The sequence below is a fragment of the Salvelinus sp. IW2-2015 genome, linkage group LG13 (assembly GCF_002910315.2).
Source record: "Salvelinus sp. IW2-2015 linkage group LG13, ASM291031v2, whole genome shotgun sequence".
Taxonomy (NCBI): domain Eukaryota; kingdom Metazoa; phylum Chordata; class Actinopteri; order Salmoniformes; family Salmonidae; genus Salvelinus; species Salvelinus sp. IW2-2015.
In genome coordinates, this window is record NC_036853.1 from 34,738,033 (window position 1) to 34,750,747 (window position 12,715).

General features: G+C 41.7%; 1 protein-coding gene across 4 annotated transcripts in view; it reads right to left on the bottom strand.

Moving 5' to 3' along the window:
- The window catches only part of LOC111971375 (low-density lipoprotein receptor-related protein 8-like), a 285,885-nt gene that overhangs the window by 90,169 nt on the left and 183,001 nt on the right, over positions 1–12,715 (bottom strand). For all 4 annotated transcript variants that reach the window (XM_023998127.2, XM_023998126.2, XM_023998125.2 and 1 more), the window contains exon 4: positions 6,639–6,767. In XM_023998127.2, the coding sequence (XP_023853895.1) occupies positions 6,639–6,767 (129 nt within the window). The remainder of the gene's footprint in view (positions 1–6,638; positions 6,768–12,715) is intronic.

Here is a 12,715-nt window from a genome sequence, read left to right on the forward strand (position 1 = left end):
CTTGCGATGTTCAGACCACAGCTAGCTAAGAGCTCCCTCAGGACCACAGTGCCTGCTACTCTAAGAAAAATAAGGTACTATCTAGCACCAAAAAGGTTCTTTGGCTGTCCCCATAGGAGAACCCTTTGAAGAAATCATTTTGGTTCCAGGTAGAACCCTTTTGGGTTCCATGTATAACCCTTTCCACAGAGGGTTCTACATGAAACCTAAAAGAGTTCTACCTGGAATTAAAAAGGGTTCTACCTGGAACCAAAAAGGGTTCTCCTATTTTTTTATTTTAACCTTTATTTAACCTGGCAAGTCAGTTAAGAACAAATTCTTATTTACAATGACGGCCCACCAAAAGGCAAAAGGCCACCTGCGGGGGAAGCGCCTGGGATTCAAAATATATAAAAAAATAAAAAAAGAATTGGACAAAACCCACGTCACGACAAGAAAGACAACACAACATAAAGAGAGACCGAAGACAACAACATAGCACGGCAGCAACACATGACAACACAACATGGTAGCAACACAACATGTTAGCAACAACATGGCAGTAGCACAACATGTAGCAGCACAACATGTAGCAGCACAAACCAGGGTACAAACATTGTTGGGCACAGACAACAGCACAAAGGGCAAGAAGTTAGAGACAACAATGCATCACGCAAAGCAGCCACAACTGTCTATAAGAGTGTCCATGATTGAGTCTTTGAATGTCCTATGGGGACAGCCGCGGAACCTTTTTGGAACCCTTTTATCTAAGAGTGTACGCTAAGAACTAAGCTGCTGTGGTAAGGCAGGAAGTGAAAAGTAATGTACCGTGTGTCGTTGTGTGTATATACTTATGTGAGAAAAGCAGGCCCACATAACCATTGTGGGGGAAACATTTAACATGTAACAATATCCGTGTAACGTCGACTCATCTTCTGTGTAAATAAATGACAAACATATCGCTCCTCTCGAAGTCCCTGAGACAAACCGCCCGCGGAGCACTGATGAATTGGGCCTGAGTTCTGTGGTGATCGTCGTTCAACTTCATTATTATTGACCCTGAGCGAGCCTGACTCATTACCTGGCGACAGAGAGACACACTCCGCTATACGATTTAGACAAACCACGGCAAAAAAAAACACAACATGCACACACACACACACACACACACACACACACACACACACACACACACACACACACACACACACACACACACACACACACACACACACACACACACACACACACACACACACATATGGGTGTACAACAAACCAGGCCCTTAGAGGTGTGAACTCCGTGATTAACATGAAAGCTCCAGCCTCACTCTCTATTTTCGTCCCCATTGTTTCCACTCCCCTGATTAGTCTCTCCATTCATTCACAAGTACAAACCACCATCCCCATCCCCAACTCCAGCTAGGAGCAGCAGGAGGGCCTGTGTGCCTAAAACAAACCTGATTCCATATTATCATCAATTAAAAGCTGGTAAACTTTCTTCAGAGGGCTTTATAAATCTAATAATGACCTTCTCAGACTGTACCCATGTATAATTTAACATATGGATGTCCCCAATTAGCAGCTGTAATTAACGACAGTGCTCCAATTTGGAAGTGGGAGAAGAGGGGGGAGGAGAGCGAGAGCGGGAGGGGGTCGGGGTGCAACATTTTGGAAGAGAGAACTGGAGTGGGGGTGGAGACTGGGAAGTGTGTGTGTGTTGGGGGTATCCAGTACTCTGTGCAGTACTCTGCAGCACAAACATTTAAAAAATTAAATGGATTTTCCCAGGCATTTCTGCCAGTCAATACTCCTGTATTTGACACACATCCTGTTGCCATTATGCAGGAATGAAAGCCCACACGTGTGCATACTATGGTGTACTAATGTGCCAACAACACCTATTCAACACCATTTCAATTTGAAATAACAGCTAACACAATTCTGTACCTCCAAAAAAATAGAGGAATGGAATTTTACTGGACGGAACACACAATGATTCACATTCCAATGAAGGAATAAGGAGGTAGATCTTCAGCTGTGAGTCTGACCGCGTGCCCAGTGATATGCACGCAGCTAAGACACCACATCTCTTAAATGATAGATCAAAGGCCCATTTCTGCAGGTTGAGCCAGGATCACAGACAGACAGACCCCATCAGACAGTAAATAAATGATCATCCGCACCCTCCATGAAACATTTCTAAGATGTAATAATCAATGTTATTTTTCACTTCAATAACCGTATATACGTACAGTGCATTCAGACCCCTTGACTATTTTCACATTTTGTTACATTGCAGACTTATTCTAAAATCGATTCAATCGTTTTCTCCCCTCATCAATCTACTCACAATACCCCATAATGGCAAAGTGAAAACAGTTGTTCAAATGTATTAAAAATAAACAACAGAAATACCTTATTTACATAAGTATTCAGACCCTTTGCTGTGAGACTCGAAATTGAGCTCAGGTTCATTCTGTTTCCATTGATCATCCTTGAGATGTTTCTACAACTTGATTGGAGTCCAGCTGTGGTAAATTCGATTGATTGGACATGATTTGGAAAGACACACGCCTGTCTATATAAGGTCCCGCAGTTGACAGTGCACGTCAGAGCATGTTGTTAAGGCAGCATATCTTGGCTTAGATATTGTGGTTACTAAATTTGAAGTTTTCTGTAAAGAAAAAGCTTGGAAACAATCATCATTTCTTAATTTCCAAGGAATTTATGTAATTGCTTGTAACCCAATTCAAGACATGTGGATAGGTAAATCCAAAGTAAAAAGTTGGAGCATGATGAAAAAAATGGGTTGTATTTACATGAAATTTATTTTTAATATTTTTTTTATTAGGTTTAACCAAAGAGGAAAGGTGCAGTAGGTTGAGTGTTGAAAGAAATAGGTTGCAACTTGAAATATAAGTTCGGTAATAATATAACAGTTGGCAATGAATCAACATTGAATTTGGTTTCAACAAAGATGTTTTATTTTATTAACAAAACTAATTTACTTTTAGGTTGATCCAAAGAGTCATTTCCTGCTGTGACTGGAGACCACATTTGAGTGTCTTCTTCGGTCATCTCTCCGCATGTGTATCGACAGATAGAGGGGATGGGATAGAGGGGATAGAGACAGAGGTCAAAGTCAAGATCGTCACCCCCCCAGCTTCAAATACATTCTCAGTTTGTGTTGGTCGATTTGGCGTCTCTTCAATTAAACATAGGGTATGGCAAAGTGGGGTATGGGGGATTTTTTTTTTAAGTTGAAGCTCGTTTACTGCATTTCTATACAATTTAAAAACTCTAAAATGCATTTGGAGAACAGCAGAATTTTTTTTTTATACCCCAGCCATGAATTATTATCGCAATATTAGGTTTAAAGGTCTGTGGAACGTCATATACAACGTCAACCACTACTCAACCTCATCATAAATGGACTATTTACTTGTGGAACGGTGCAACGTGAAATAGATGCATAATGCACGCTATCAAGTCACAACATGGCCGGTTTCAAATGCCGACATCCATAGGCGGAGTTTCACGTTTGGGGAAGTCATTTTTTCACCAATAAGATTGCACCTTTATAATAAAGGATTGCATGCATTAACAGTATCATTGCATTTGCAGGCTAATGTAAGAGAGACTACATTTCCTAATGTGATGAGTAGATTGCATAGTCATAATTTAGGCTAATATAAGTCAATTACTGTGAGCAAAACAGACAGTTCTGAACAATGCATTAACCATGCATGCCTGAGCGCGTAGTGACATAGAGTAGTGACATAGAGTAGTGACATAGAGTAGTGACATAGAGTAGGCCTAATCAGAGACGTTTCTTCTTTTTTTTGGCACGGGAAAATGTTTMATGCRATTCTACTATATGATTGGAGACAAGCAACATCTTTCGTAATGCGACACAAATTAGTAGCCTACACTGCTGACACTGACAMACAGATCAGTAAMAACAACTTTSCCTTGAATGCAACCATCTAATCTAGGCTTATGAGAAGGGGAGACGCAAATTGTACAATATGACCTCCGTCTAGAATTTTGATAACTAGCTACAGATTAGTATTTTATTTCTCTTCTCTTTTCAGCAATAGCCATTTGCTTTCTAAACTGTGTTTTTCCTACGATTGTGTTTCGAAATATTGGGATAGGCCTAGACCTATTTAACTGCTTTTCACTGAGCTGTAACTCAACAAATCAGCTACTTGGTAGAGGCTATTTGCTGCGCGCGCTGACCAAATTGCGAGCTTAAAACAATCCACAGCTCATTTAGAAAATAAGCTAATAGTCCTCTGTGGCCAAATCATGCTCTYTGGTGTAGTAATTGTTATTGTTTTATTCATTTCTGCACAGGCAACGAGCCTGACCTACAGTCAGGTCCATAAATATTTGGACATTGACCAAGTTATTATTATTTTATCTGTGTACCACAGCACACTGGAGTTGAAATTAACTAATGAATATGAGCTGAAAGTGCAGAGATGGTTTTTTCCTCTCCCTTTTTTAAGGGACCAATAGTAATTGGACAATTGGCTGCTCAGCTGTTCCATGGCCAGGTGTGTGTTATTGATTTCAAGTGTGGCATTTGCATTTGCAATCTGTTGCTGTTAACCCTCAATATGAAGTCCAAAGAGCTGTCGCTGCCAGTGAAGCAAGCCGTCATTAGGCTGAAAAATCGAAACGAATCTCATCAGAGAGATATTAAAAACATTAGGTGTGGACAAATCAACTATTTGGTACATTCTTAAAAAGAAAGGACGCACTGTTGCGCTCAGGAACACCAAAAGGCCCGRGAAGACCACGGAAAACAACTGTGGTGGATGACAGAATAATTATGTTTCTGGTGAAGGAAAAAAAACTTCACAACAGTTGGCCAGATCAAGGACACCCTCCAGGAGGTAGGCATACATGTGTCAAAGTCAACAATCAAGAGAAGACTTCACCAGAGTAAATAGAGGGTTTACCACAAGATGTAAACCATTGGTAAGCCTCAAAAACAGGAAGATCAGATTTTGCCCAAAAACATCTWAAARASCCTGTACAGTTCTGGAACAACATCCTATGGACAGATGAGACAAAGATCAACTTGGGAAGAGAAGAGTATGGAGACGGTAAGGAACTGCTCATGATCCGAAGCATACCACCTCATCTGTGAAGCATGGTGGAGGCAGTGTTATGGTGTGGGCATGTATGGCTGCTAATGGAACTGGTTCCCTTGTATTTATTGATGATATGACTGCTGACAAAAGCAGCAGGATGAATTCTGAAGTGTTTAGGGTTGTATTATCTGCTCCGATTCATTTTTTACCTTTTATTTGTCTAGGCAAGTCAGTTAAGAACAAATTCTTATTTATGTATTATTATGTATTCATGAMAATGACCCAAAGCATACTGCGAAAGCAAACCAGTCGTTTTTTAAGGCAAATAAGTGGAATGTTCTGCAATGGCCAAGTCAATCACCTGACCTGAATCCAGTTGAGCATGCATTTCACTTGCTGAAGGCAAAATTAAAAGAAAAACGACCCAAGAACAAGCAGGAACTGAAGACGGTTGCAGTAAAGGCAGCGCATCACCAGGGAGGAAACCCAGCATCTGGTGATGTCTATGGGTTCCATAGTTCCATCAGGCAGTGCACTGACTGCAAAGGATTTGCAACCAAGTATTWAAACTCACAATTTKAATTTATGATTGTTAGTTTGTCCAATTACACTYGAGCCCCTAAAATTGGGGGGSTATGTATAAGTGGTTGTAATTCCTACACTGGTCATACAATAATTTTGACAAAACCATTCAATTAAAAATGATAGTCTACACTTCAAGCACATCTTGACTGTTTCTTTTCAAATCCACTGTGGTGGCGGACAGAGCCAAAATGATGCAAATTGTGTCACTGTCTAAATACTTATGGACCTGACTGTAGCTCATTTTGGCAAATGTTATTAAATTGACTTTAGGGGAAGCTTATCTTCCCCTAGCCTATTGAACGCGCCGCCTATGCCGACATCAAYGTGAAAGTAACTGGTGCATAAAACAGCCGCTCACCAGTCTTGTAATGATTTTAGTCAAAAAATGTTGTAGTCTACTTTTAAATTGTTGGACTTGCGCTAGGGTATGGTGACTGCCATACCCTACTGACACCCCTGGCCTCAGGTAACACCTCAGTATATGAGATTCCACACGGACAGGTAGACAGACAGGAAGACAGACATTTCAATCTCAGCCATTCACTGAGACAAACTTGCCCTACTTATGAGCTGCTGTAGTAACCTGCATTTCCCACTCACCCAGTGTCAGGGAGAATTGATCAAGGAAACGTCAGTGGGGGAAACAGCTATGAGGTCTTTGAAGGTTCTTCACACACCAACAACACTGGCAGCTGGGACACTGAGCTATAAATACAACATCTGCTATTTGTTCCAACACCTTTAGCTCAACACAAATTAGCTCCCGTCAAGAAAAACCCAAAACGATTGATTTGTAGGAACATATGCCTCTCTTATCACTCGTGCTTTCTATCAAATTGTGCCCTTTTGTCTCTCATCAGAGGATCTAATCCTTCTCCCTCCCTTTCTCATCTTCCTCTCTCTCCTCTTTCTACCTCCCTGTCTCCCTCCCCCCTCTGTCCCTCTCCTCTCCCCCCTTCAGTCTTACCTGCGGAACACTGGTCCTCGTCTGCCCCGTTCTCACAGTCCCTCTCCCCGTCACATCGCCATGACGATGAGACGCACTTGCTGGCCGAATCCCCGCAGTCAAACTTCTCAGGTGGGCACATCTGTCGACCTATCAGTGGAGGGAGGGAGAGAGAGAGAGAGAGATGGGCATGAGGGAGAGAGAGGACACAGTTAGTCAATGAAACAGCCAAATAGCTCAGTTATCATGTTGCTCAAATCGATTCCCCCTCAAATGCCTGCAATTAGAGCGGGCACACAGAGTAAGACAAAGGCCAAAAACACACACAGGAAGAAAAAAAAAACACAAGGCGAAAACATACACACACGAAGGCACATGTGCAGATCATTCCATCGAGTGAAACCATATTAAGGAAGCAGACCATTGTTTCTATTCCCTAGCTAGCCCATGTGGTTCCTAGAGTCAGAAAAAAACTGATGTACAATACATACATTGTACACTTGGCAAATCCATGCATTCCTTTCCACAAATTCGACTCCCCATCTCTCCCTCTTCCCCACCTTTCCACAAACAGCACTGCTCCCACCTCTCTCTCTCATTCCCCATCCTCTCTCTTCCCCCTCTGCCCACCCTTCCCAACCCTAGCCAGTAGTGATGGGGGGGGGGGGGAGATTGATACAGTTACATATCGGGATATTATTTTTGACGATATAGCATGTCATAATATTATTTTTGCGCTATTCGGCTGTTCCTGCACTGTGTTCCTTCATAACYTGTTCTCCATCTTATTTTTTAAATAGGGAGCCAATTTGTTTTCAGCACTTTTATTTCCGTGACTGATAAACTCATTTTCTCATGGCTCCCTCTTGTCCCTCTGCAGCAGACATATGGTGAGTAGAATATCGAATCACAGTATCGAATCGGAATGCATATAGAATCATGAGAATTGCAATACATATCGTATTGGCACCTAAGTATTGTGATAATATCGTATTGTTAGGTCCCTGGCAATTTCCAGCCCTGCTTGCAAGAATAGGCCCAATGGGACTATATCCTAGTTTACACACTACCACCCTCCCTCCTCTCTGTCTCCGCTCCCTGGTTCCCAGTCCCAGCCAAACAGGGCCCACTGGGACTATATATTAGATTACATTACGCCCAGTGTAAAAAGTTGCTCCATCAATTATACATTTTGGACTGTCACTGCCTGGCAACCCGCAATAGCAACCCCCCCAGATCAATATACACAGCAAATAATGTAGGCAATACAGCAGTTACTAATATTTTACTTGAAAAGAGCAGCTTTAACAATTTTGGGAATTAAGTGACTAATTCTGACCACTAGAGTTAATTTGAAAAAAGTGTTTAAGTATTGCTTGTCAATGTGATCCAGCCCACTGATTTGCATTTAAGTTTCGATTTTGCCACCACTGATATTTCCTTCCTCACATTCGCCTCAGACTTTGCATTCAGGTTATGGTTTTGAAATTCATATTTGTCCCAAGTCAACCATTTATCAATAGATAGTTTCAAGCCAAATATTCATTACCTAGCAGGAAATTGCAKTGGMGGCTGGTGGGAGGAGCTATCGGAGGACGGGATCATTGTAATGGCTGGAATGGAATAAATGGAACGTATAAAACACATCAAACATACAGAAACCACAAGTTTGACTCCGTTCCATGAATTCCATTCCCGTTCTCCTATAGCTCCTCTCACCATCCTTCACTGATCGATCGGTATAGCCTATTTTTTTTAAACCAAGCTAGGCGTGGCGCCATTCTCAAAGCGTAGCTAGCTAGCTTATAATTTTAGGTCAGTTTGACAGAATGGACATACCAAGGTAGGTACTTGAAGCGGCTAAATTCCTTATTTTGAATAAACAAATAACCGTGTGGCAATTTGGCACCAAATGTTTTGTAAAGTTGCCATAGCAAATAGCTAAAGTTATCTAACCATTAGCTACCAGGTTAACTTAGCTACAGAAACTAGCTAACATTAGTTAACGTTACCTAGCTATCTAATAGCTAATGTTAGGTAGCTTGGCCATCTAGCTAGCTAACGTTTGCAAACTAGAATCAATATAGAACAATGAGGGTTAGTCCTAAAAACATATTTTCAAGAATACTGAACCAGAATGCAGGTTATACTGTGTTAAGGTCAGTCATTCATTCTATACTCAATACTTTAGCTGACGTAAGTGTTGATTATTTGGCTAGCTAGATGGCTACTTAGCTAACTAGTAACATTAGCTAGATGGCTACCAAAGCCACACGTCTAAGCTCGTTACATAGTTAACCTAAACCYGCAYTCGGTTTGAGTATTCAGTAATGGCTGTGTGCCTGGGTAACTATGATGTTAACTGTCAGCTGTAGATACTTTTCCATAATTTTTCAAGGCTTACATGCCCGCCTCGTGTGTGCTACAGAAGCTAGAGTCAAATGTGGCGCGTGCCTCGTGTATGTTTACACGGCAGCAAAGCCGGGGAGAATGCAGGGAATAACGTTACATCTTTCAGTTGAAGAGATTGTATGTAACCAAAGACATGTTAGAAAGCTAGATAGGTGTCTATCTCTATCTCGTGTGCTGAAATCCACACAMGATATGCAAATGTAATGCATGCTACCGTTCCCGACTTTGCTTGCGCCTCGATCACACCGATCGTGGCATTGCATTTTGGTACACCAGAAGTACATTCATTTTTAATGGAATGCCTTGCCTTGCAGCATTACAGTGCGTTCTGTTAGGTGCATAAATTCGGATTATTGAACGCATGCGTCAAGCTGTACRCGTAGACGGCTTGACAGGAATGGTAGATGGTGAATGTTGAACTTTTGTTGCACAYATCCAGATGATGCTGTTTACCATTTTGCGTGTAGACACTGTCGGTGTGATTGAGGTGTTCGTTTTGAGGCTGTCATAGTCGTAAGTTAGTGTGAATATCAACATTGTGTCCAGCGTTGTTCATAAGGCTACATGTGTTTTTTTATTAAGAATGTATTGGCTGTGTTTTATATAGGCTGTGTTAGGGTAGTGCTGACTATTTTAGATGTGACATTTGAAAGTCTTACAGCCCATCCCAATCCACTTTCCCTTGACCCTTCAACCCTTTCAATGTGTGCAGATCCATAGGGTGAAAGCTTTACGACTACACTGCTTAAACCTATCCACACCCTTCAAAAATCAGCAAACAAAGGGTTAGGGCTAAGGGGAAGTGGTAGGGAGTGAATTGGAACCCAGATTTATTTCGTACTCACATAGTCAGTCTTGCTTTTGGGGTCGGCCAGGTATGGGAACAAGGAAGCTATTGCTCTTGCGTATGCCTACTTCACATGTCGTGGGGGACTTGTTCGGATCCCAAAAAATGAAATGACTGGACTGGCAATAATACATGAAGGCAAAACATTGATCTTAATGCATTTAAAACTAGATGATCCTCTGCCATATTTGCAACCAATATCTTGATCATATCACATCTGGTGCGGTCAGACAAGTTTTTTTGTCTGAGGATACTTGTTCATGATCCTTTCCCACGCCTTAGCTTTGCTCTGGAGAATGACCTCAATCATCTAGCAAAAAGCACAGACCCTGGGGCAGCAGGTAGTCTAGTGGTTAGAGCGTTGGGAATGTAACCAAAAGGTTGCTAGTTCGAATCCCTAAGCTGACACGGTAAAAATCTGTCATTCTCCCCTGAACAAGGCAGTTAACCCATTGTTCCTAGGCTCTTGTAAATAAGAGTTTGTTCTTAACTGACTTGCCTAGTTAAATAAATGAATAAAAAATAAACACCAGGGTTCTTTGTCAATATATTTTTGCTTGTTTCCTCACTTTCCTTTTCAAATTGAATTTGATAATAAGACCCAATGTTCCTCTCCTAGTTCATTGTTCTGTAGTTGGTTTTGAGAAGAATGACGAGGGACACGAGGAGCCAAGGATAGACAAATTGAAGAAAGCTCAGTGGTAGCCAGCCATCTTCCTGGAGAGCTACTGTGCAAGGATTGGTTTCAGCCCTGTTCCAACACCTGGCTACAGTATATCACTAAACTGCACATTAGGATCTTCAAAGGTGATTTGAGTGGGTAAGAGCAGGACAGGAAAAGGCCTACATACATAGTAACTCTCCAGGAGTAGGCCAACCCAACACCCAAAAGATGGAACCTCAGGAAGATCAGTCATAGCAAATAAAGAAAGGCTTACTTTATCTTCCTCAGCTTTCCTTTTTTTGTTAGGACTTTGTGTTAACAGTGTCAGAGTCGGATGAATCACCAACGTCCATGGAGTAGCTTGCAGCTTGCAGAAGAGTTAACAGATTCTTCCGATCACATGAATAAATGAATAGTCTCTGTTCTCAACAATTCTACAGGGACAATACAACCAAATTACATATCCGTCTTTAAAAATGTGTTTGTTAGCCATGCACTAAACCCCATTTTAGTATGTTTTTAAATGTCGGGCCCAAATAATCTGTTAGGAAATCATGAAGCTACAATTCTATATGGGATGTTGAGAGAAGACATACAATTAAAATGGGGCTGATGTGATCTGTGACATGCCACAGAATGTGTAACGTGTGACTCCATCCCTCCAAACCTTAGACCCCAGACACAATCCCCCCTCCCAAAAGTGTGTTTGGCATTTAAATGTCTCAGCGGTAAACCCCTGCAGGCTTTGGGGACGGGGGTTAGGGGCTCCCGTTTACGGTACCATCCCTGCAAACAGCAGACCTCCGTCTGGATCTGGGTGGCAGAACTGGGCCAGCAGGATTAGATCCGGCTTGCTAGCTTCAGGACAGAAGTGTGTCGTATAATTTGTGCTAGCTAGGATTGTACGAACGAATACATTGGTCACATCTCTGTACTGTAGACAAATAACTCACCATCAGGACTAGTTTTATTGGGTAAACACATTTTTAGCACACAAGGTCTGGTTTCTGAAGAAGATACTCAAACACTTCTTCATGTACTTCTGTCTCAGAGTCCTTGTAGACTTTCAAGGCCATGGTTGGCAGGGTGCATTTCTTGACAACTTGAAAGACATTAAACAAAGTAGCATTTGGCTCACTGTTACGTACTGACCAAACAGGCCATGTTGCAATTTGTTTTTACACATACAGTTGAAGTCGGAAGTTTACATTCCTGACATTTAATCTTCGTGAAAATTCCCTGTCTTAGGTCAGTTAGGATCACCACTATTTTAAGAATGTGAAATGTCAGAATAATAGTAGAGTGTGATTTATTTCAGATTTTATTTGTTTCATCACATTCCCAGTGGGTCAGAAGTTCACATGCTACCAAATACAAATTGAGTGTATTGCTTTTAAATTGTTTAACTTGGGTCAAACGTTTCAGGTATTCTTCCACAAGCTTCCCACAATAAGTCCTATAATCGACATAACCTGAAAGGCCACTCAGCAAGGAAGAAGCCACTCCTCCAAATCCGCCATAAAAAAAGCCAGACTACTGTTTGCAACTGCACATGGGACAAAGATCGTACTTTTTATGCCCATAATTATGTTTGGAGGAAAAAGGGGGAGGCTTGCAAGCCGAAGAACACCATCCCAACCGTGAAGCACGGGAGTGGCAGCATCATGTTGTGTGGTTGCTTTGCTGCAGGAGGGACAGGTGCACCTCACAGAATAGATGGCATCATGAGGTAGGAAAATGTTGTGGATATATTGAAGCAACATCTCAAGACAGTCAGGAAGTTAAAGCTTGGTTGCAAATGGGTCTTCCAAATGGACAATGACCCCAAGCATACTTCCAAATTTGTGGCAAAATGGCTTAACGACTACAAAGTCAAGGTATTGGAGTGGCCATCACAAAGCCCTTACCTCAATCCTATAGAACATTTGTGGGCAGAACTGAAAAGGCGTGTGCGAGCAAGAGGCCTACAAACCTGACTCAGTTACACCAGCTCTGTCAGGAGGAATGGGCCAAAATTCACCCAACTTATTTTGGGAAGCTTGTGGAATGCTAAGGATTAGTAGTCAGAGTAGAGAACACATGATTGTGTATGACTCAAAAATCTACAAAGATCCAGCAAAAAAAGGGCCATGTGCATTTCAGTAAAATAACAACCCAATGTTTATCTCCAGGACT